The sequence below is a fragment of the Hypomesus transpacificus genome, chromosome 23, assembly GCF_021917145.1.
Source record: "Hypomesus transpacificus isolate Combined female chromosome 23, fHypTra1, whole genome shotgun sequence".
Taxonomy (NCBI): domain Eukaryota; kingdom Metazoa; phylum Chordata; class Actinopteri; order Osmeriformes; family Osmeridae; genus Hypomesus; species Hypomesus transpacificus.
This window is the reverse complement of record NC_061082.1, coordinates 5,202,594-5,226,535: the sequence shown is the minus strand read 5'-3', so window position 1 is coordinate 5,226,535 and position 23,942 is coordinate 5,202,594. Positions and strand designations below refer to the sequence as shown.

Genomic DNA, 23,942 nt, shown 5'->3' with positions numbered 1-23,942 from the left:
TGGATTTAGAGTCAGTTTAGCAATTAAACGGATTAGCTCTATATGACACCAATCTCATCACGATATTTATAGTTAATAAAAAAACGTAAAAGAGTCGTTTATAAATTTGAAGAAAAACATTATGTTCTAAAGTTCTCACTCTGAGAGAAAGGCACTGGATACGGTGGCTGATTTTAGTTTACATAATCATCTGTTTGAGACTAAATTGTTGCTAGTCATTACATTATCCCTTTACTGTGAAATGTTTCAGCGATAGCATTGAAGAATAATTTGATAATTTGCATGATCTGGCAAAACACTAAAACCTTGCAATGATAGTTCTTGACTTCCGCAAAAGTCTGTAAACATCCGGCAGATTGCCAGTCTAGTTATTTCCATATCTATGTTTGAGTGACAATGTGGGCGTCGTAGGTGAACGTTACTGTCAGCTGACCAGCAACATCCCTGGCTGTCACAACATACTTCATACTGAATCTGTCTACATGTGGCTATGCTAAGAAGAAGCAACCTCATCACATCTATGTGATTTCGGTGGTATGTTTTCCAGAGCAAAACCTGCCGAAAGAGGTCTCTATGGCGGCAGAGATGCACCCCACACCACAGACTCGGACGCCTGTTCTGCAGAGCAAAATCGAGGCTTTCCAAGATGTAGTGAGCACAGCGGTAATCATCCCGAAGGAAGACGGGGTTATCAGCGTTTCGGAGGACAGGTACAACCGCGTGTTGTCTAGCTTTTGTGGGATTAAACGTTAGCTAGCTTGCTGCGATACATGTTTTTCAACTGACATGAATTATAATCAAGTTACGCCTGTTGTATATGGTTGTATTTAAAACATTCGCATTTAGAAGGGGATTAGAGAGCAGGTTGACCCCCGGCCATAGACGGTTCTTTCGGCCATTGCTCGCGTTTACACGGAATTATTTGACATGGAACTACGCGCATCATGTTAACTGGTCACCTCACCATTCCAGTATACTGGACATGATCAAGTAGTCTCTGTAACGTGCGGAATTGCCTCTGTGAATAAAGCAGCAATTCATGTCTAAGTCAGCTGACACGAGCCTTGTAATTTTTACTCAAGTGATCTGGGGCAAATGAAACATTTGACCCACAAGTAACATACGGTCTTTTTCATCGTAGCCGACGTGGTATATTTTTTGTAATTTACCCTTATTAGAAATGCCAAGTAATTCATTTGGACCATTTAACTTCTCCAATTTCTACACTGTAGACTCACAATCAGCGAGTCGACATAAGCAGTTGCATATGACTCTTCTTAGGAGCCATGTGCCAGGTCAAATTAACTATACACACAAGCGAAAAAGAACGAAATACATAGCTGAAAGTGAAGAAGCCCAAACTCAGTACTTTTTGAGTGTACCTAAAACGTGTCTGTGTTTGGGTTTACTGGCAGATTTGTTGTGTTTAGGTCAGCGAAACTAAATGTTTAACTCTTAAACATGTACTTTAAATGTATACTGTATGTGTGAGAGCTTATATATTCTCGTGGTTAAAGTAACCACAAAACAGCCTCTACATCCTCCTGGCTTTATCACTAATCTTCTGTTTGAATCCGCAGAACTATCAGAATATGGTTGAAGAGAGACAGTGGCCAGTACTGGCCTAGTGTGTACCAGACAATGCCAAGTAAGACACCATGTCATCTTCAGTCATTATAACTGTAGTTACTCCAGTTTTATAGACCTAACCTATTCAGACAACATTACTGTAATTATTTTGCTCATCGATTATCTCATTCAGCTGTGATACCATCTGTTCCCCTTTCAATGAGACTAACAGCATGCCGGACTGCACTTCACTTTAACCTGTTGGATGAATAATTAATGTCACTTGGTTTGGTGCCGATCTAGCAGAGTTCTGAGTAGCCAGTAGTGAAAGCTTCCTAGCCCTTTCCTGCTGCATGCATGTTCCTGGTAGGGGTCAGGCTGGTTTACCGTCCCTCCACACCACACACTCATCAGTTTCGTTTCCCTCGCCAGACGAGTCCTGTCATCCTCTCATCCTGTCTCCCTTCCCTCTTGTCGCTCACAGTGACTCAGTTGCTGTGGCGTCAGAACATTGTGTGTCTGTCTGATTCTGGGTCTTTCAGCGTGTACAAGTGTGTGTGACTGAGCGTCCAGGCACATTTATACGTGACAAAAAAATGATGTCACCGGATAAGTGTGCGTTCGATGTAGACGGAGGCCTTACCGCAGTGGCCCGGGTTCGAATCCAGCCTGGGCCCTTTGCTGCGTGTCTCCCCCTCTCTCTGGCTGCCTTTCACGTCGCACTTCACTGAAGAACAGTGCTCACTGTAGACAGACACACACGGTCTTATTGACAGACTGGGTTTTCCATCTTTCCTCCAGCCTCCTGTTCCTGTATGTCCTTTAACCCAGAGACCAGGAGGCTGTCGGTGGGACTGGACACAGGAGCCGTGACTGTGAGTAGACACCTCTCTGGTCTAGTCACCCCATAAACACACCCTATTCTCCAGATCCAAGCTTGTAATTTAGACCTTCACTTAGGAAGCATTGCAATAGTTGCACATACTGTTTGGTCTAAATTATCTTTGCGTAACCAGTCATAAAGACACACTCACTCACACAAACCCAAGGGTCATATGGGAGGGTGGGGGGGGGGGGCAAGTCTGTCGTGTTCAGTCAAGCTATTATGTTAAGACCTTCTCTGGTCTCTGAAGAGCTCTCCTTTCACTGCCTCAGTCTAGCTTCCTCCAGACACTCGCAACAAATCAATACTCCTGAAGGAGTTGCCTCTCTGTAATCTCTTGCATGATTGGCTAAACTGTTGGGGCGGATTACCACAGAGATACTGAATGTGCCTTTTCTGTAGGAGTGAATTAGATTCAAACGGTATTGAATCTGGACAAGAATCACAAAGCCCATGTCAAACTTTAAAGAACATTAGTACTGTCATTAGTATACAAGTCAACCACCAAATACAGATACTTTTTAAATTATGGCTTGGAGATGGCTAAGGATGAGACAAGTGTAGCAAAAAGAATGGCACTGCATTTTGAATAATTTCACCAACCGAAATGTTGATGTCCTTAATTTCCTGTCTCTCAGGAGTTTGTTCTATCAGAAGACTATAACAAGATGACCCCAGCGAGGACGTACCAGGGTGAGAGAGGAAGGGCGTGTGCGATCGTGGTTTGAAAGTGTGTGTGTGTGTGTGTTTGAGAGGGCTGAGAAACCGCTGGACAAGCTGAAGAGGGTCAGCCACAACAAGTGACCCGCCCTGGCAAAGAGGATGGCCTTCTATTAATGTGTGTGTGTGTGTGTGTCCACAGCCCACCAGGGCAGGGTGACGGTGGTTCTGTTTGTCCTGGAGATGGAGTGGATCCTTAGCATGGGTCAGGACAAGGTCTTCACCTGGCACTGCTCTGAGAGCGGCCAACAGCTGGGCAGCTACAGGACCCCTGCCTGGGTCTCTGGTCTGCAGTATCCTTCCCACACACACCCTGTCACACACACACACCTGCCAGCGTGCACACCTGCCCAGTACACACACTACTGTTTATGCTATGTGAAGCTGAGCCAAACCAGGTCAAGCTGGACCAAACTAGGACGCCAGGGTAGCAAGCTTTCTGCTTAGCCCGCGTTCCGTGGCGAAACAAACGAGTACAATTTAAAAAAAGACGAATTACATATGATAAAATGAACCCTCCACAGTATGGCTGCAGGTTGTCATGAGAACCTGCAGTTCGCTGGGAGTCTCCGTTTTTCGTGTCAACTCAAGAACAGAGTGAGGACTCGGTGAGATTAGCATCCCAGTCGCTTTTGTTACGTGGAGAGGCTAACAATAGCTGTCAGTCATGCGGTTGTCAAAGAAACAGAGTGTGTGTGTGTGCTGTGTGTGTTTTCTCTAATGGAGACATGAAAGGCTGGAGTCCACTCTGAACTGCTGCTCCATACCAATGAGCTGTCTGGGGAGGGGGGGGGGGGGGGCTGCAGAGAGCAGCCCTCGCTGTGGTGATGAATGGACCGCTATGCATATTCATGGGAATTCTATAGATTTTTCCGAATATAATGAGTCATATTATTATGTTTTCCCCTAATTAACTAGCAAATCACTGGCAACATAGCCTTAAATAGTTAAATGTTGAAGTAAAGTAAATGCAACTGTAATATAGGACTGGAGATGTATGATAGACTCAAAGATAGATAGATGTCTTTAGAGTAGACTTTTGTCTGGGTAAATTTGGTGATATTAGCCACGATTGCATTACTAATCTTGATGCATTGATTGTAACAAATGAGAATCTTTTTTTTGCTAATGTAGTCTTTGAAAATTAGCAAAAATAAATAATTGTACCATGTAATTTCAACATTTATCTTTAGTTGCCAATAACAACCGCAGCCTTGACTTGGTCTGCACTATTAGATTAGTACTGTGGAGTTTTCAAGGGAAGGAAAATTAGATTCTGCCTTCAGGGACACTTTGTCCACGGCCTTTTCCCCCTGAGGGCATGTTCTCACTTTGCCTTTCCTGTCTGGGTCAGATGAAGAACTGTCCTCATGTCCAGAATCACACAGAAACATTCGACTGAACTCCCAAACATTTTATAAATAGTTTGAAGTTAAAGAAATACTGAAACATGGATGTGTCTGATAACTGGTGAGGGGAAGCGGTTAGTCTGGTGAAGGGGTAGTCTGGTGAGGGGTTAGTCTGGTTAGGGGTTAGTCTGGTGAGGGGGGTAGTCTGGTGAGGGGGTAGTCTGGTGAGGGGGTAGTCTGGTGAGGGGGTAGTCTGGTGAGGGGTTAGTCTGGTGAGGGGTTAGTCTGGTGAGGGGGTAGTCTGGTGAGGGGGTAGTCTGGTGAGGGGGTAGTCTGGTGAGAGGGTAGTCTGGTGAGGGGGTAGTCTGGTGAGGGGGTAGTCTGGTGAGGGGGGTAGTCTGGTGAGGGGTAGTCTGGTGAGGGGGTAGTCTGGTGAGGGGTTAGTCTGGTGAGGGGGTAGTCTGGTGAGAGGGTAGTCTGGTGAGGGGGTAGTCTGGTGAGGGGGTAGTCTGGTGAGAGGGTAGTCTGATGAGAGGGTAGTCTGGTGAGGGGGTAGTCTGGTGAGGGGGTAGTCTGGTGAGGGGGTAGTCTGGTGAGAGGGTAGTCTGGTGAGGGGGTAGTCTGGTGAGGGGGTAGTCTGATGAGAGGGTAGTCTGGTGAGAGGGTAGTCTGGTGAGGGGGTAGTCTGGTGAGGGGGTAGTCTGGTGAGAGGGTAGTCTGGTGAGGGGGTAGTCTGGTGAGAGGGTAGTCTGGTGAGGGGGTAGTCTGGTGAGGGGGTAGTCTGGTGAGAGGGTAGTCTGGTGAGGGGGTAGTCTGGTGAGGGGGTAGTCTGGTGAGGGGGTAGTCCATCCGTCTCCGTGGTGGTACATCCTCCTTGACCTCTTGACCCCAAGGTTTGACGTGGAGACCAGGCATGCGTTTGTGGGCGACCAGTCAGGTCAGGTGACCATCCTGAAGCTGGAGCAGGACAGCTGCAGCCTGGTCACCACCTTCAAAGGACACACAGGTACGACACACATATACACAGGTACACACAGGTACACTAACACACAGCTTCAGTCTGTTAACAGTGATCACTCTAAAACACAAATTGCTGCTGATGGTTCAGAATGGATTAGAGTCTTGTTTTGTTCCTGGTGAGTTTTTCTCTCGTGTAAGGTTCTGTCCCAAGATTTCTAGAAACATCCTTTTGTTTTCTTCTTTACTGATTTCTGGTCTGACATGCTTGGTAAGCACAGTGCAGGGTAGCGCATGCATTGACCTGTCCAAACATTGCTGTATATGTCAATAACACAAGTAAAGGAAGGAAGGAGTTTGAACTGAACATGACCCTTGTAGAGAGAACAAGCTAGCGACAGCACGGCTGCATCGGCAGAGGAGTTAATAAAGTTGTTTTTAAAGATATATTTGGGGTCTTTTTCATGCTTTACTGGACAGTTTGTAAGTGAAGTGTGACAGGAAAGGCAGGGAGAGAGACAGAGTGAGAGAGGGGAAGTCATGCGGAAAGGGCCCAGGTCGGATTCAAACCCAGGCTGCTGCTGTAAGGCCTCTTCCCTGTTGAGCTAGCTGGGCGCTTCAAGAAAGTTGTTTTTAATCTTCAAAGTGACCTCTTCCTGTGTGAGGAGTCCATTGGTTCCTCCAACTTCCTGTCTGTGTGTCTACTTCCTGAGAGCTTGAGAGTGGCTGTAGCATCGCTGACAGGACTGTTTCAGTCCTCTTATCAGCTGAGCTGCACATGTTTACCATGCGAACAGCCAGCTGAGACACAGCACTGAGCCTTTCCTTTAATGGCCTGTGTTCCAGACAGAGGCCATGATACAACAAGCTCTCACTAACTGTTGCTGTCTGTGTGTGTGTGTGTCTGTGTGTGTGTGTGTGTGTCTGTGTGTGTGTGTCTGTCTGTCTGTGTGTGTGTGTCTGTGTCTGTCTGTCTGTCTGTCTGTCTGTCTGTCTGTCTGTCTGTGTGTGTGTGTGTGTGTCTGTGTGTGTGTGTGTGTGTCTGTGTGTGTGTGTGTGTGTGTGTGTGTGTGTGTGTGTGTGTGTGTGTGTGTGTGTGTCTGTCTGTCTGTCTGTCTGTCTGTCTGTCTGTGTCTGTCTGTCTGTCTGTCTGTCTGTCTGTCTGTCTGTGTGTGTGTGTGTCTGTGTGTGTGTGTGTGTGTCTGTCTGTCTGTCTGTCTGTCTGTCTGTCTGTCTGTCTGTCTGTCTGTCTGTCTGTCTGTCTGTCTGTCTGTCTGTCTGTCTGTCTGTCTGTCTGTCTGTCTGTCTGTCTGTGTGTGTGTGTCTGTGTGTCTGTGTGTCTGTGTGTCTGTGTGTGTGTGTGTGTGTGTGTGTGTGTGTGTGTGTGTGTGCGCTCCTCTCCCAGGCAGTGTGACGGCCTTGTGCTGGGACCCGGTCCAGAGGGTGCTGTTCTCCGGCAGCTCAGACCACTCCATCATCATGTGGGACATCGGGGGGCGCAAGGGCACTGCCATCGAGCTGCAGGGCCACCAGTAAGACTGGCACACACACAGTACACACACACACACAGTGTACACATCATGCACACACACGCACACACAAATACTGATCCTGATGGACAGCAACCCTAGAAGGCTGTATGACTCCTTAATACCTGTGTGTGTCTGTGTGTGTGTGTCTGTGTGTGTGTGTGTGTGCGCCAGTGAGAAGGTCCAGGGGTTGTGTTACGCTCCACACACACGCCAGCTGATCTCCTGCAGCTCTGACGGAGGCATCGTCATCTGGAACATGGACGTGAACCGACAAGAGGTGGGAGGGGAGGGGAGGGAGGGGGGGAGGAGGGGAGGGGAGGGAGGGAGGGAGGGAGGGAGGGAGGGAGGGAGGGGGGGGAGGGAGGGAGGGGAGGGAGGGGAGGAGGGGAGGGGGGGGGGGGGGGGAGGGGGGGGGAGGGGGGGGGAGGGGTGGGCGTAAAAAAGGGAAGTTGAAAGGGGGGGGTTGATTATATGAATATAAGGCTCATGTTGATCAAAAGAACGACACGCACACAGACACACACACAGACAATTATCCTGCCTAACCCATAGTCTCAAAATCTCAAGAACAATCAGCTGGAGTGGATGATGAGTGTGTGCACATGTGTTCAGCAGCGTTCCACCCCAGAGCAGTGCTGGGCCGGAGGAACACACTGTTTCACCCCAGGAGGATTATCACCTCAGGACACACACAGGAACAGCTACCAGAACAAACACAGAACGCCTGCTCAGACACACACACACTCAGTCACACACCCTCACACACACACAGTCACACACAGTCACACACACACAAAAGCCTCACTCTTCTGTACAGAGCATGCTCAGTGAAGCCTGTGACATATTAACCTTCTCCTTCCCTCTCTCTCCCCTGACAGTTAATCAGTGGCTTCATAGACTGCTCCTAATCAACCTCCTGTCTCCTCTCATTCTTTCTCTTCTCCTATCCTCATCTTCCTCTCCCCTCATCTCTCTTTCTCTCTCTCTTCCTTTCCCTTCATCCCTCCCTCCCTCTCTCTCTTCCTCTCTCTCTCTCTCTCTCTCTCTCTCTCTCTCTCTCTCTCTCTCTCTCTCTCTCTCTCTGTGTGTGTCTCCCCGCTCTTCCCTTTGTCACTAGTTCATAGTTTATTATTATCCTCTGCCTATTCTTAGACCACAATGTTCAGATAAATACCTTGTCATGCCCACCCTCTAGGAGTTGGATAGTTGTAGCTCAGATCAAAAGGTTAGGGTTCAAAGTCTGACCTCTGACCTCTGCCTTCTCCGTCAGACTCCAGAGTGGCTGGACAGCGACTCGTGTCAGAAGTGTGAGCAGCCGTTCTTCTGGAACTTCAAGCAGATGTGGGACAGCAAGAAGATAGGCCTGCGCCAGGTACCTCCCCTCCTCCGCCCCAGGCCGCCTGCTGGGAGCTGTAGTTCTTAAACTGACCACCAGAGGGAGCTGCAAGTTCACCCTGGAACTACAATCTGTAAACACAGAGTGTGTTGTGCTTGAAATTGAAGGATTTACTGTTTGTGCTATGTTAATCACAATCCGCCATACAAGTCCTACATTATCGTGCTGCAGGCAGAGTGAGTGTATGGGAGGAAAAAGTGTGAATATGTTCACATCTGTCTGTGTTTGAGTGTGTTTGAGTCTGAGCTTGTATGCACCGGGTACCTGTAATCCTGTGAGCACAGAGCAGGTAGGCCTTGTGAAGCCTCAGTGTTTCCTGTCTCCATCCCCCAGCACCACTGCAGGAAGTGTGGGCAGGCCGTGTGTGGGAAGTGCTCCTCCAGACGCTCCACCATCCCTCTCATGGGTTTTGAGTTTGAGGTGCGCGTGTGTGACAGCTGCTATGAGTCCATCACTGATGAGGAGTAAGTTACAGTTACAGTACCATACCAGACTGGTTAAAGGGGAACTCTTGTGGCTAAAATACTGCCTGACATGCTAGATATTTAGTGAGGAAGTGCTTTCCCTGACATTGCCGATAGTTCTAGTTTAGAACCGTCACGAGTGCCCCTTTAATTCTCTGTTGCTTTTTTACTGCACACCATAATGTTTGGTGAAGTACAATATCCAAATGATACCCAGATATTTACATTTAGTCATTTAGCAGACGTTCTTTTCCAGAGCGACTTACAGTAAGTACAGGGACATTCCCCCAAGGCATTCAGATGGCTGAGATGGCAGTTACGGAATCGGGCTCTTAATCAGAAGGTTGCTGGTTTGATTCCCGGCCGTTGTCCTTGGGCAAGGCACTTCACCCTACTTGCCTCGGGGGTAATGTCCCTGTACTTACTGTAAGTCTCTGGATAAAAGCCCCTGCTAAATGACTAAATCTAAATGTAATGTGCTGAATGAATAAAATGTAAATTTGAAAAGTACTCTGAATCTTTAGCTGTGACGCACAACTGTCTCTGCTCACTCTGTCCCCCCCCCCCTCCAGCCGAGCGCCCACCGCCACGTTCCATGACAGCAAGCACAGCATCGTCTACCTACACTACGAGCCCACCAGCGGCTGCCTGCTGACCTCTGGGACCGACAGGGTCATCAAGGTGGGTGGGGGTGGGGGTGGGTGGCTCCAATATTTTAGGTTTGACATTTGTGGATCTGAATTTCACCATTCGAATTTGAACGGCCTGAATTTCCGAACCTTGAATTTTTGTCTCGGAATATATTTTTTTTACATTGAAAGAATTTGGTGGTGTATTCAATGCCTTTTAAAATTCAAAACATTATGTCACTGATTTGCTTCCATATAAAACAGTTTGTAACTCCTCTTTTTGAAACTTTGAAAATGTGTAAGCAAAACATCGTAAAAAAAAAAGTAAACTAAAATATTCAGACTTAGAAACATAATTTCGACCCTTACAAACCTTGTTTTGACGTTTCCAAAGTTTATTTTTCAGATGAAATGTTTTGACCATAGAAAACTTTTTGATACGGTTCTGAATCCTGGCATGATATTCATCCCATAGCAAGGGGCATGTTGTTGTTTTTCATACTTGTGTTTTGTTCTGGACAGTTGTGGGACATGACTCCTGTGGTGTCCTGAAACACGACCAGGCAGGCTGGAGCTAGAACCTTCCGCTCACCATGAATCACCTCATCGAGAGAGAGAGAGAGAGAGAAAGAGAGAGAGGGGGGGAGAGAGAGAGAGGAGCTTGGACACCTACATAGCTGGGCAGCTTATTCAAGCTTCTAGGAGCCTCCCTAACAACAACTGATCAACACTGACTGAACAGAGTCGGAGTCTGCTGGCGTCACGGTGTGAGTCATGATATGGACCGTTCTGTGGTGGTGGCCAGGGGGGGGGGGTGTACTGTTATTGTCTGCTAGTATCTTACCACCTGTTCTCTCACATTTGGTGTCATTTTGCATATCATATATTAACGTGTCTCGCGGTAAACCAACCTTTCTAAATCAAATTTTTATCCAAACAAATAGTTGGACATTTGTTGTGCACTTCGGATCTCTTGTCTTTATTGATAATGTCTCAAATCTGAATGAAAGGGAAACTAGCATATCCTGATGACCACTAGTTTGTCTTAAAAGCATTGAAGAGTCATATGGAAGAGTCATATGGAAGTGCCTTTTCCTCTTTGGTCCCATACGACCACAGAGGATAAAACACACTCATTAGCTACAGAGTTATTTCAAAATGTGGATATTGATTCCAACTATTTATTTGAATAAAATCATACTTCTGATTTTGGATTGACATATACATAGTTATGTACTTCAATGGTGATTCTACAGTGTGGATGTTAGGTTGTTATCCGCTGTACTCTGGGCCAACCACTAGAGAGCAGTGTCTCTGTGTATCCAGTTTGTTTTTGGGTTAGTGCCAGCTGGCAGATAGTGGTATGAAACTGTAATAAAGGTTACAGTTGACCACACTGGTAAAAAATAAAATATAGTTTCAAATTCCAGATTGAATGCAAATCATGTGGAAAAAGTTAGATTATTATTAGCTAGATTTTGTATTATTTTGATTCATAGTTTGAAAATAATTTGGTTACTCCCTTTTCCTCTACCGTCGACTTCTTTACGAAGGACACATGGAAATTTACGTTGGTCCTTGAACGTCAATTATCACAGTTTGAATTCTCAAAGGACAAAATCATATCTATGCACTTTTTATCGTTCAACACTTATTTTGTTGTGTACAAATGCAGCGTAGACATACTTACTTTTAATGGTTTTGATTGCATCGTGTGTTTGCAAATGCTTTTTACTGTGTAGATATCATAGCAGGTGTCTGAAATGTGTTGAATGACCTTATTTATTGCTGATATCTTAGCCTCAGTGTATGGTGGTTAATCATAATTTATTGTGTACTGAACAAATCAAGATAATCATCGATTTGAGGGTGTGTTAAGAAGAGAATTAAAGTGAATTGTGTTTTACACATTTCATAGTCTTTGAATTTGTAGCATAGAAGAAAAAAAAACTCCAAAATGAATGGCCATGTGGAGAATATCTAATCTAGGTTCTGTTGTTCCCTAGAGCTTGTTCTTCTGGAACCTGGGTTCCCCCAGCAGATCCACTGTTGGGGAACATTTCTGTTGTGCAACATGTTTTGTTTCTGACCACACTGACCCTGTTTGTTGCACAAGTAACAGGGCGTGTGTGTCTTCAAAAGTGTGCCCGGAGCATTTTTCCTTGTCGTCTTAAAAATGCTTTACTGAGTTTTATGTTTTTATTACCATTATTTTTAGTCTTCCTCAAAACTGTACTGGTTTAATAGTTGACTATCATGGATTATATAACAAGGCGGTCCTCATTCCAACTTCAGCCTAACTGAGTATATAGTGTACCTGTATGAACAGATAATCCAATAATGATGTCTGATATATTCACACAGACAATATCAAGATCGGCTAACATTAGACAATGGTCTAAGTCTCTTTTCTTGAACACTGCTGGTATGATTTAAAAACAGCTGATATTTATCAAGCATGTTCCCTTTGTGGTCTGGTCACTTGTCTGTCCCTCCTTGAACTGTCTTGGTCACTGCTACTATGCCTGCTGGTCCAGCCTCTATGTGCTGTATCATAGGGGAACCCAGGCTCAATCTATACTGAGGCTACGAGTCTCCCAACAACACAGACTGTATCAAGCTGTTGTAGTAAAGATCCTTCCTGAACCCTGCATGTCTTCTCCTGGTCACAGAGCTTGTTGTGCCCATGTCATTCCATTAACTGTATTGCTGCTGTTGAATGATTCTGTATGAATAAACATAAATGATTTGATTGACATTAAATAACGTTTTATTTGTTTTGAATTAATAAGAAATGTATATGGGTGGAGTTCAAACCAGTCAGTTCCACAAACCAAACACAGAATTAATTTTAAGTTCTCACAACATCCACACCAATAATCAGAAAAGATCATTTTTCATTTGAATATTTGGATCCATCTGTTATTACATATGTACCCCCTCGAGTAACCTTTGTCTCATTTATATTTTTCCTTGTAACCCAAATCAATCAGTATGGAAAATTGTGGAAAATCTTGCCAACACCAGATAACCATCTGTACGAGGACACCTGCCTGAGGATTCTCTGATTATTAAACCAGTTCCAGGCTGAACATCACACCTCTGACCCAGAGCTCCCCCCACACTTGGCTTGTGTCTGGACTTGTCTCTTCCCCGGATCAGGGATCCCTTTCTGGGTGTTCGGGACGCCGGCCTTCACACCTCTGGACCGGGAGGACTGGCTCTGTATGGCCTTGCGTTTCTCACGGGCCTGTTTGTAGTTAAAGTAATGACCAAAACCTTTACCGATACTGTGCATGAGGGTCCCCATCATTTCTCGATAGGAAGCCTTATCCTCCTTCTCGCTTTTGGCCTCGTCCATTTTCTGCCTCAGTGCGGTGATCTCCTCCTTCATGTCCGCCTCCTTCTCCAGGAAGCCTTTCTCGTGAAGTGTCTTCTGCTCCTCCAGCTTGCTCTCCAGGGCTCTCTCCATCTCCCACTTCATCTGATTTGCCTCCAGCTCCATTTTAGCCTGAGAGTAGGATATTGATCATTACGTTTAGCCATTCAGTTCAATGAGTGCTAGGGTGGGATAGCCTGAGCTACTAATATGCCTAAATCTACCTCCACTCATTCAGTATGGATGAATTACCATTTTGCCTAAACTTTTATTTTATGCTACTCGATGAATGAGGTGTGAGTTTGTGAAAACTATGGTGCAGTGGAATTATATTATTATATTAATGGTAAAACTCAGTTTTGTTTACTGAAGGCAATCAGGTGTAGTTGGTTTACCGTCAGCTGGGTCATACTCTCCTGGTAACTCCTCTCTCTCTCCTTACTCTCCCTCTCCAGCTGCAGGCGTGTCTCCTGCTCCACCTTCACTTCCTGCTCGGCCAGCGCCGCTCGCTCTCTCTCCTCTGTGGGAACACAAAATCAAATGTATTTGTCCGGCCCTTTTAACAAGTCACAACATGTCACAGAGGGCTTCACATGTACGCTCATAGAACAGCCCCTCAACCATCCTCAACCCTCGAGGAAGACAAGGTCAAACTCCCAGGATAAGAAATGGAGGAAACCTTGGGAGGAGCAGTTCAGTGAGGGATCCCCTCGTCCAGAGACGGTTGGTGACACAGAGAGATGCAGACCAGAGGCTAAACAGTCATGCATCAAGAGTAATTCTAGTAGTTATTTAAATGGGACCATCATAACTTCGTCTTTTGTAATGCTGTGGTCTATAAATGTAAACCGGAACACCAAAAATGTGTACAGATGCACATTGATTAAATATTGCATTTATTCATCAAGAAAATATTACACAACATTAAGCTAAATTTGACAAAGGCCCTGCATTGAACATGCTAAACTGGACTCCTAGTAAGGTTCTACATCTTTAAAAAATGTTATTGTTAACTGTGACAAGAGGAGTCTACATTTTCAAAACAAACTATTGAGCCAACAGAAAACTAACTTAGCAGAGCAGAAATCAATACATATTGACGTCACTTCCTCCTAAGACCCTTCATGAGCTTATACTGACTGAATATTTCTCCGACTTTTAAAAGAGTATCAACAACCGGCATAACGTTTTCCCAGAAACCACCAGACTTTTCTGGTTTATTGCTCTTCTTTAACTCTTGAATCTCCTGCTCCATCAAATCAGCCTTCTCCTTGTGGCCCTTCTTCAACAGATCCTCCTGCTCCTGAAGCTTGACCTTCAGAGCCTTTTCAAACTCCTCCTGCTGTTGCTTAATCTCCTCCTTCATCCTCTCCTCCATCTTCTTCGTCTTCTCCTCCTGGCTCTTGCGATCGTCCTCCATGGTGCGCTCCAGCTCAATGCGTTTCTCCTCTTCAGCCGCCTTCTCCTGCTGCAGGACAGCCACTCTCTTCTTCTCCTCTGGTTGACACCAGAAAGGAAACGTCTTAGGGAGGGTGGCATGTAGCAGGCAAGCATAGATCATCTTTGCTTCAACTCAAAAATGTATGTCAAGCAGTCAATTTATCTGGCTCTTGGTTAAAAATGTACACACAAAATGTTTAGTAAATTTGATCCATGGTCCAGATCTGAAGCATCCCCCATATTTATGTGAGTTTCTTTATCCACTATTAATAGAACATAGATCCCTGATTATTACGTTGCTGTCACTCAAGAGAGATACCAAAATCAAACTGCTAAATTGACCAGCATCGACAGAGTAGATTTTTGAACTTGCAGAAGCTAGGGGTGGGGTAAGCATCACACAAATGTTTGTTTGACAGCATCCTCTGGTTCCTTCATCCCACGGAGAGACAGCCTGTATCAGGAACCTGGGGCCTTGACAGGGTACCCTGCCTGTCAGAGAGCTTTATCTGATCAACGCAAGAGTCTCAACAGTCTGCACAATGATTTACATGGTTTTTTTGAAGCCAAATAAAACAGTGCACCATGAAACTCAAAAGATGGAATGGTAACTTTTTCTCTTGTACCATAACGTTTCTGTTGGCATTAAGGTTAGGATATTTGTGATATCTTACTTTTCTGTTTGGCTTGGAGGAGTTTCCAGATGAACCAGTTTCAGATTCAAAATTCAGACATGCCAGTTACATGCTTAGAGTTAGGGTTGGGCTTGGGGTTGAGGTCAGGGTGTTTGAGATATCTTACCATGGATCTGCTTCTCGCTGTCAGTAAGTTTCTGGTCAGCTTGTAAGATGGAGTTGGACTCAACACTCTTCTCCTTCAGGAACCGTTCCAGAACCTCCTCAGCCTGCAAAGACCAGACATGAGCATGCTGCTTTAATGATCATTTACAAATCTGAGTAGATCCCATGATAAACGGTGATTAGTTCAAGTTCCTATGAAGTATATCACAATGGAAGGTGTAAAGTTTCATTTGTGAAAGGAATTTAAATAGATAATTTGGACAGCATTCTTACCCGGATTCCTTTGTTAGGTGTGGAACGATACTGTGCCACTAATTTGTCGTGGAGATCACAGTAAAGCTCGTAGCCACCTGGTTTGGCAAAGAACCCATCCTGGATCTTCTGTGAGACCGGAGCGGAGAGTTCCCTCAGCAGATCCTGACACTTCTTCTCTGAGGCGTCATCATTTCGGATAAGAAGTTCAGCGTAGGTCTTTGCAATACCATTCTGGAAGAGTGGTATGAACAACTTTTTGAAAACCAGATTACTTCCTATGACGTTAAATTCTCAATGCTGGTGTCATCTGTGTAGAGCGTCACATGTGTACCGATTAAACTCTTACCGCCAGCCTTGTCAAGAATTCCCCATTTTTGTCTTTGAAGGAACGGTTCATGAACTCTTGGGTGGCCTGCTGGTCAGCACGTTGGTGTTGATCTGACATCTGGTCCATGTCCACTGGGAACCGGATCTTCAGCGGCTCCATGCAGCTCTGGTACAGCTTCAGCCCCTCCTCCACCGCTGCCTGGTTCTCTATCTGGGCCATGGCCAGCACCACGTTCTCCAGACAGGGAACTTCGCCCCGAGCAATGGTCTCCACGTACATCTTGACCAAGTGGCCAAGCACTGCAAGCAATGACAAATTCATGCAAAGAAGTATATGTGCTGTACAGCAGGCACCCATATTAAGAATGCAAGCTTGCACTGTAAGATACACTGACTGAAGAATCCTCAGACATCACTTGTTAGAACAATATTAATGTCATCTGACTCACTTCTACCAGTAACTCCTTGACCCCCTTTGACAGTTTTCACACGGCTCATCTGGAAAACGTAGTGGCAGAAAGCGTCTGTGGTCTCCCTGAAGCCTTGGCAGAGCTCCCTGTCATCCATGGACTCCAGTCGAACCATGTTCTCAGGGGAAGTAGGGGTCTGGAACACGAAGCACTTGCGCGTGGGGAAGTAATTGCGGATGCATGCTCGCGGGAGGTTGTAGTTCATCACCTTCCTGTCAGTACCTGCAGGCATATTATACCATTCTGAATCGTGGAAGGGATGCATGTAAAGTCGGATCTAACAAATATACAAAAAAGATGTTGGCACAACGATTAATGTTTTTGATTGTTTTAAGATGTTCGATTTTGCAGTAAAGTGAATTTAAAACAAGTTTTGAATTTTTTTATTTTAAGTGTCTGTAGAGGACATAAATAAATTGCTGGGTCTCGAAAGGTAAGTCACTTGGATAAACATCTGCTAAAGGAATTCATTAAAGAGTGAGACCTTTGAACTTATTCATCTAGTTCTGTTTATAGCCTCATGTACACATATAAAGGGTAGATAATAGAAGTAATTAGTAGCCCAACAGAACAACTTAATAATTACTTTTGGATGTCCAAAATGGTGATTAGAATAAAGGCGAGTCAGTAAAATACAGTGTTTATCTGTAGAAAGACCATGTTGAAAAGTAGCTTTTCAATTCTAAATTGTCATACCTTTCTTGAGTTCCAGAGAGTGTTCCAGGTATTGATCTGCAGTCACATCTCTGTTATCAATTCTTAGTTGCAGCGTGAAATCTCTCACTGCCCACACAAAGTTAGGAAAGAACTGGACAAACTGGGCATCGACTCCCTCCTCCTCATCGGATGAAGCATTGCTAGATGACTTCACCTTGATTCTCTCAGTCAATTCAGTCACATATCTGGCATCTGGATAAGGACTTCATCTGCTAAAAAGTTGCACTGCTGTATTCTGCTGTATTTTTTACAATTCTTTCTTGTTCACTGTGCCTTGTAGCTGAGATCTGGTTACTTAGCAATGTGGGCAGTAATACAGACCGATCCTGACCAGCCAGTGAAATAATTTAGAACCATAAACTTTTTCCTCTTTTATTTAAGTTGCTTTGGATGAAAGCATTTGCTACAAGAATAAACTGTAATTGTAAATATTACTAAACTTTAAAAACATGTTCTAGATTATTTACAGGTTGCCGATAAGCTGAACCATGTCAGCAGAGCAGTGAGCATTTCATAGAAATCACCATTTTGTTTTTGTAAGCCAACATTAGTTTCACTTTCAGTCGGACATCATGAGACAGTGAGCAGATGCACATTCCAGACTGTCCAGAACATTGTGTAATGAATTCTCTTTCAGTTTCATAATGAAAGAACAAAAATCCCCTTCCTCTTCATAAAACCAACCACCCAAGGGAGTTTCCAAAGCAGACCAGTGATATCATGTTTATAAACTGGAAGGATACTGGAGGTTCTCCACAGCCTGGTTGTCTATGGTCCCTCGACTGTTATAGACCAGAGTGCTGCTGAGCAGAACAGCCAGGGAGAAAATCCAGGCATCGTTCTTGGAATCTCCCTAAAACAAAAATGCATTCAGTATGACAATGCCACATAGTGGCACATTTTCAACCTAGAACATTGTCTACTTTACAGCATTTCCTCCACCTTCTCTACGTCCCCTAGTCCCTCTGTGTCCAGCAGCACCAGAGTGTGGTCAGCTTGTTTAGGATGAGGCACACACCACATCCAGATGCCCTTAGTCTTGGACTGTATGGTGGATCCCAGGGCAAATCCTAAATGAAAGGATAGGGTTAGGTTTCCATTTCGGCATTGGATGAATCAAGTTAGCAATGGAGGACGTGTAGCCACATTTTGGTATGCTTGTTCGTATGCGTGCCATTAAGGAAATACAATATAATTACAACGCAGCAATTATAAATATGCCTGTACGTTTGTGTGGTTTAAATGTAGGTCTACATGGAATACAAAAGTAAAACAAAAACTTTTGTCGGTTTAATATTTTGTTACAAATTGTATTGTCTCACCGTCTTTCCTGCCAGCCAGCTTGTTCATGAGGTAAGACTTGCCGGTGCGGTACAACCCGACCACCGACACTACGACGACGCGCTGACGGATCCTCATAAGGTGGTCGATGGCATCTGGGACAGGTCGAAGCACACCATCCACGTTGTCGATGAGGCACATTGGTGAATCCATTGTTTTCTGCAGGGCTTGGCTCTGAACAACTGAAAGCATAAATGCGCTCAACTTAATGTATGCCTTTGAATAATAATAATAATGGCCTAATAATAAGAACAAATAAATTCAATGTCAACTAGGCGTATCAAAACGCAAGTAATTCCTGTCATGAATGTAGCCTGTCCCTACTGAACTTACCCAAAACTCGGTAGCCTGCGTGTCTGTGATCTGACTGTAGGCAACTTCAATTCAAAGCGTAATAAAGAGGTTTCTATCTGCAAAGCTGAAGAAAAACGACTCCAGTAGGCTAAAGATAAGAAAAGAACAAGATGTAATTACGTGCTGAACACTTTCAGTTTCACTTTCAGTTTCACTACTAGTCACATAATCACAGCTACGTCGTTTTGTTGCAAACCATCCAAATTTATTGGATTTGAAGTCGGTGAAAAGGTAGGTACTGTTGCATCTTTTATCGTATTAGTTGCCTGATAGTTGGGACGGTTATTGACCCGAGGTAAATGTTAGTTTCATTTTCAACGCTCGACATTCATCTGATATTCCGAAAACATGATGGTATTATGTGGAGGTCGCGTTGTGTGCCGTTGTTGCTCCAACTTTTTCTATTTTTGACATTAACTCAACAATTAGCCTAGGTGATACGTCTTTACTGGGGGACCCAAACGCACGACACACATGTGAGTCTGATTGTGTGCTGAGCTTATCCCCGCCTTAATTCCCCCCCGTAATTCGCACACTGGTTGAGTTAACGGGAGGGAGGAAGACACGGAATGGTAACCGGGACCTGGGCCTGGAATAAACAGACAGAACCGACACGATCCAGACTGGCGTAGGCCGGGGACATGACACTATAAATCCCACATTTTAAATTTTAGTAAAGGTACCTGTAAACCTGATCTCGACGACCTGATCTTTTCAGCCGTTTCACCTTTAGTGAAAAATAGGCGTAACCTCAAACTTCAAGCTGCGAATATGAAACCAACTTCAGTCGTTTTGCCCTATGTGTTTCTTGTGTCTCTCTCAGCAGAATCGTGATGTCTGGGACAGTCAGCATGAAGGAGCCGGTGTGCCTGGTGGAGAGTGACAAAGAGGGGAGACTGCGTGTGGTGCCAGCTGCGCAGGACATCCTGAACCAGATAGACCAGCATGTGGTGGCGGTGGCGGTGGTGGGTTTGTACCGCACTGGCAAGTCCTACCTCATGAACAAGCTAGCTGGGAAGAACAAAGGTGGGCAGAGAGAGGGCCTTTTTGTCCCACTTCTTATAGCCTATAATTAATATACGGATATTGTCTAATTGTTTTTCTGCCGCCATGCAAGAAAGCACTTTTTTGTGGTGATGAAGTGAACTTCCAGAGGTGAAGTTAATTTTAGTAAGTTAATAATGCGTTACTTTTTTATGGTGTCGACATTGACATTTATTTCGTGAAGTGAAACATGCACTGCAAGTCATGCAGCCTGTTGGAAAATGTGATCATGTTCCTTTAAGAGAACAGGGCATAGTGAGTCATCATTCAGGAGGGTGAAGAGATTCTAGTGGAAATTCCCATGTGTATTTTTAAATGTATTAGCCTCAAGGTACATTATCTTGGTGAAATACTCATGGTGGCTGTCATACTGATAATTACACTCGTCATCAGTCGTCAAAATGTAGTTCTGGTACTTTGGACCCCGAGAGAACGTTTTATGTACGAAAGGCTGTACAGTTATGAACCTTAGGGTACTTAACCACTTAACCACTTGAACTTTATGCTTCATCCTCAAGGATTTGCCTTGGGATCCACCATACAGTCCAAGACTAAGGGCATCTGGATGTGGTGTGTGCCTCATCCTAAACAAGCTGACCACACTCTGGTGCTGCTGGACACAGAGGGACTAGGGGACGTAGAGAAGGTGAGGGGGGGAAATTGAGTTTTTCCTCTTGTCATCCCTACACAAATTGTGTTATACTGAACTACAATAAAACCCCATGTAAAAGTTGAGTTTTCTTAATCATATTAATTAATATCACTGTAACTCTGTTTTTTTTGTTTGTTTCCAGGGTGATGAGAAGAACGACAACTGGATCTTCTCCCTTGCTGTCCTCCTCAGCAGCACTCTGGTGTACAATAGCATGGGCACCATCGACAACAACGCCTTGGAGAAACTCCAGTATCCTGCATGTCTACGGAAGAGCACATGTAGCTTAGCACAGTTAACACACACTGAGGTTTAGCACAGTTAACATACTCTGAGGTTTAGTACAGTTAACACACACTGAGGGCAGCACAGTTAACACACCCTGAGGTTTAGCAAAGTTAACACACACTGAGGTTTAGCACAGTTAATAAACATTTATTGTTTCAGCCACTTGAAAAGTGTGTAGCCCCAATGACCCACCCACCCCTCATGAGAGAATGTTCCAGTTTCATTTTGTCCTCAACACCGCCCCCTGCAGCTATGTGACTGAACTGACAGAGCACATCAAGGTGAAGTCTGGACAGACGGAGGATGATGATGCAGAATACATGCAGTTCTTTCCCTCCTTTGTGTGGACAGTTCGTGACTTCACCCTGGAGTTGAAGCTCGAGGGACAAGCGATCACTGCAGATCAGTACCTGGAGAACGCCCTCAAGCTGAAACCAGGTGAGAGAAACTTCATCTATCTCTCCTGCCCCCCAAAAACCAAGCCTGGGTTCATCTGAATATTTATAATATTATATAAGTCTTGAGTAGTTGTTGAATGTTTCTGACACCCACAGAATGTTAGGTTTCTCAGCTTGCAAGTTTTTCTTGTTGCTTGTCGTCACTACTGCAGATGAAGTGCACACACAAGTTCTGTACTTTGAACTTGCTGTGTTTGTTACTCAGATGCAAACACAACACACCCAAATGAGCACGGACTCCACAGTAAATAATATGGAGGCTCCAAATGTAGCCACTGTCTCCAGACAGTTCATGCTCTGACCTGTGAGGCCAGATACACCTTCCAGAGTTCCAAGTAGGGAGAATGTGGAAGATAGTAAGAAGAAGGAAGCAGAATGGGATTTTCCATAGTTGGCAAATCCTAACCATTACTGTGTCTTTGTCGTTCAAAGGTACGAGTCCGAAGACTCAGGCGTACAACCTCCCTCGCAGCTGCCTCCGGAACTACTTCTCCCCCCGCTGGTGTTTTGTGTTTGAGCGTCCGGCTAACGGGGAGAAGATGAGACGCATGGAGGATCTGACTGATGCTGACTTGGAGCCAGACTTTGTCCAGCAGTCCAAGGACTTCTGTACCCACGTCTTCACCAACGCCAAAACAAAGACCTTGAAAGGTGGCTTGTTGGTAACTGGCAGATGTGAGTATTACCGAAAACCTAACTTCCATCCAGTAACATAGTTCATGTTGTAACCTTATTGGTTGTATGACAACCACATCTTTTTTACAACCTATGTCTCTACCGCAGTGTTGGGTAACCTGGCAGAGACGTACGTTGCTGCCATCCGCAGCGGGCAGATCCCCTGCCTGGACAACGCCGTGCTGGCGCTGTCAGAGATTGAGAACTCCTGTGCTGTTGAGCGTGCCAGGGTGTTCTACCAGGAGAGCATGGCATCATGGGTGGCTTTCCCAACCGAGGACCTGGAGGAACTGTCTGATATCCACGCCCAGATAGAGAAGGAGGCTCTGGTCATCTTCATGAAAAGTACCTTTAAGGACGAGGACCAGAAATACCAGAAAAGGCTTGCGGTTTGTGCATCTAAAAATAATCATATTTTCCTGTATTTTTTTCTCTCACAATAGGCCGGAGGGTTTTTTGGGCTTCAAATAAAATATACCAATTTATTTATTATTTTTTGAAACATAACTTTAGTATGTCCCTGTCCAAATGTATCATTACAAGGTATGTCTGAGAATCACCCAACCCAGTGTTGTCTTGGTTCTTATCATCACTCCTGACTGTTTTTCAGGAAGTGCTTGAGGCAGAATACCGGCAGATCCATGAGAAGAACTGCCAGGAGTCCAAGAGGGTGTGTGAAAGCATCATCAAGAGGGTCTTCGGCCCTCTGGAGGAGGAGGGGAGTTCTGTCTACACTGTCCCTGGTGGATACTACAACTATTGCACGGACCTCCAAATGATGACCAAGCTATACAAGAGGACAGAGGGCAAAGGAGTGAAGGTATGTTGGGGAGAAGTGGTGCTTTCAAATGAGTTCAGATGAGAGTTTAAATCAGTATTAGTTTCCAGGCATGTAGTTAAAGTAGTCTCATATTTCTCTCTCTCTGTGTGTGTTCAGGCAGAGGAGGTTCTCCAGGTGTACCTGGATGGGCTGGCCAGCCTTGGACAGACTATCCTGGCAGCAGACAATTCTCTCTCTGAAGCTGAGCAAAGGACAAAAGGTGACACAAATAAACTATCACTATAGCACCGCAATATTTCAGAAAGTGTATTTCATGTAACCTGCTGTGTTTCTGTCTCTCTCTGTAGAGGAAGAGGCCAGGAGGGAGCAGGCTGAACGACAACAGTGTGCAGCGGAGGAGCAGGTAAGGTTTCAGAAGAGGCTGCAGGAGGACCAGGACAGAACTCACCAGCAGCACGTCGACCAGCTGATGGAGAAGATAGAGGTAGACAGGAGAAACGCTGCAGCAGAGTACGACAGGGTTCTGCAGGTCAAGCTGACGGTGAGACACACTCAGAACCAGGGTTGTTGGTTTCATAATACATTACTGTGTACCACCCACATTTGAAAACAAACTTGTGCCCCTGCTCAGACCTACACACAGTTTAATTCACAGCGATAATAAATTCGTCAACTTTATTTTTTCTCCCTTCCAGGAGCAGAGATCCCTCCTACAGCAAGGGTTTGATGACAGAGCATCCAGGCTGCAGGGACAGATCAATCAAATCCAAGAGGACAGAAGAAGAGCAGAACAGAAGCGTAGTTCTGGTGGCTGCATTTTACAATAAGCTTCAAACCAGGAGCAGTTTACCTTTTTACTTCATTACCCACAATCCTCTTGTTACAGTTTGCATGTAAGACCTCAAGCCAATAAAGATTATCAGTGCTCAAATTTAGGAACATGTAAGATAAAATATGAAATATCGTTTTGTGTGAGTGAATTTTCATTACATCCTTCGATTTCTTTGCTTAACAGTAGCAATGTTTGGCTAGTGCTATATCAAATAAATGTGTTACTCAAATTACTCAAATATACACCAACAGTAAAATAAAAATTCCATAAAAAAATACCCCAGGTTGAGATTGTATGACTGTTACACAGCTACACCTGGATGAGAGGGGCCTGAGTGAGATGGTTCGATTGCATTCAGGCTCGATTGCTTTACCTATCCTTGGTATCCAGGATGTTGCAATCGGAATTTTCTCGACTCAAATCTCTTCCGGTCAAATTTTCTGTCAATTCGAATTTGACCAGGGGGGAGGGGTTGAATTTCACTGTTTGAATTTGAGCTAGACTATCCGAATTTCCGAAACCCATTTTTGGTTCCGAATTTTTTTAACTAAATTAAAAACCAAGTGACGACATTCTCCATTTCACTTTAGACATCTCCAAAAATAGATCGCTCCCAAACAGCAGGGGGCG

General features: G+C 44.8%; 3 protein-coding genes across 8 annotated transcripts; 2 read left to right on the top strand and 1 right to left on the bottom strand.

Moving 5' to 3' along the window:
* Window positions 1–367: 367 nt before the first annotated feature.
* On the top strand, window positions 368–12,224 carry wdfy2 (WD repeat and FYVE domain containing 2). Its single transcript, XM_047046518.1, has 12 exons — window positions 368–710; window positions 1,581–1,648; window positions 2,371–2,444; window positions 3,091–3,145; window positions 3,315–3,465; window positions 5,415–5,527; window positions 6,884–7,010; window positions 7,182–7,287; window positions 8,281–8,382; window positions 8,740–8,870; window positions 9,443–9,551; window positions 10,022–12,224. Exons 1-12 carry the CDS (start codon window positions 574–576, stop codon window positions 10,049–10,051), a joined length of 1,203 nt encoding a protein of 400 aa, XP_046902474.1. The 5' UTR covers window positions 368–573; the 3' UTR covers window positions 10,052–12,224.
* A 27-nt stretch (window positions 12,225–12,251) lies between these two features.
* On the bottom strand, window positions 12,252–18,652 carry LOC124485128 (guanylate-binding protein 1-like). Of its 2 annotated transcripts, XM_047046486.1 has the most exons (11): window positions 18,562–18,652; window positions 18,210–18,410; window positions 17,830–17,957; window positions 17,631–17,740; window positions 16,867–17,072; window positions 16,150–16,392; window positions 15,720–16,000; window positions 15,392–15,604; window positions 15,120–15,222; window positions 13,274–13,398; window positions 12,252–13,010 (listed from the first exon to the last, which is right to left on the bottom strand). In XM_047046486.1, exons 2-11 carry the CDS (start codon window positions 18,379–18,381, stop codon window positions 12,594–12,596), a joined length of 1,998 nt encoding a protein of 665 aa, XP_046902442.1. In that variant the 5' UTR covers window positions 18,382–18,410; window positions 18,562–18,652; the 3' UTR covers window positions 12,252–12,593. The 2 variants fall into 2 exon arrangements, with proteins under 2 accessions (XP_046902442.1, XP_046902443.1); XM_047046487.1 differs by lacking the exons at window positions 12,252–13,010; window positions 13,274–13,398 and adding an exon at window positions 13,758–14,375.
* Window positions 18,653–18,724: 72 nt separating this feature from the next.
* On the top strand, window positions 18,725–23,568 carry LOC124485132 (guanylate-binding protein 1-like). 5 transcript variants are annotated; one of them, XM_047046495.1, is made up of 11 exons: window positions 18,725–18,813; window positions 19,406–19,608; window positions 20,145–20,272; window positions 20,421–20,530; window positions 20,817–21,004; window positions 21,457–21,699; window positions 21,808–22,088; window positions 22,310–22,519; window positions 22,637–22,739; window positions 22,828–23,021; window positions 23,176–23,568. In XM_047046495.1, the coding sequence occupies exons 2-11, from the start codon at window positions 19,416–19,418 to the stop codon at window positions 23,305–23,307; spliced, it is 1,782 nt and encodes a 593-aa protein (XP_046902451.1). In that variant the 5' UTR covers window positions 18,725–18,813; window positions 19,406–19,415; the 3' UTR covers window positions 23,308–23,568. The 5 variants fall into 5 exon arrangements, with proteins under 5 accessions (XP_046902451.1, XP_046902453.1, XP_046902450.1 ...); XM_047046497.1 differs by having other exon boundaries at window positions 18,729–18,813; window positions 19,409–19,608; XM_047046494.1 differs by lacking the exon at window positions 18,725–18,813 and adding an exon at window positions 19,095–19,261.
* Window positions 23,569–23,942: the final 374 nt, after the last annotated feature.

Bases quoted from the DNA above. Each gene is read 5' to 3' on its own strand.
- LOC124485132 (XM_047046495.1), top strand. From the start codon at position 19,416: ATGTCTGGGACAGTCAGCATGAAGGAGCCGGTGTGCCTGGTGGAGAGT. The intron at 21,700-21,807 runs GTGAGTATTACC...TCTCTACCGCAG, and splicing joins CTTGTTGGTAACTGGCAGAT to TGTTGGGTAACCTGGCAGAG. The intron at 22,740-22,827 runs GTGACACAAATA...CTCTCTCTGTAG, and splicing joins AGCTGAGCAAAGGACAAAAG to AGGAAGAGGCCAGGAGGGAG.
- LOC124485128 (XM_047046486.1), bottom strand. From the start codon at position 18,381: ATGGATTCACCAATGTGCCTCATCGACAACGTGGATGGTGTGCTTCGA. The intron at 17,073-17,630 runs GTATCCTTCCAG...TCCAGATGCCAG, and splicing joins CAGGCTGTGGAGAACCTCCA to ATATGTGACTGAATTGACTG. The intron at 16,001-16,149 runs GTGAGTCAGATG...CATTGCTTGCAG, and splicing joins TCAAGGAGTTACTGGTAGAA to TGCTTGGCCACTTGGTCAAG.
- wdfy2 (XM_047046518.1), top strand. From the start codon at position 574: ATGGCGGCAGAGATGCACCCCACACCACAGACTCGGACGCCTGTTCTG. The intron at 2,445-3,090 runs GTGAGTAGACAC...CCTGTCTCTCAG, and splicing joins TGGACACAGGAGCCGTGACT to GAGTTTGTTCTATCAGAAGA. The intron at 8,871-9,442 runs GTAAGTTACAGT...CCCCCCCTCCAG, and splicing joins GAGTCCATCACTGATGAGGA to CCGAGCGCCCACCGCCACGT.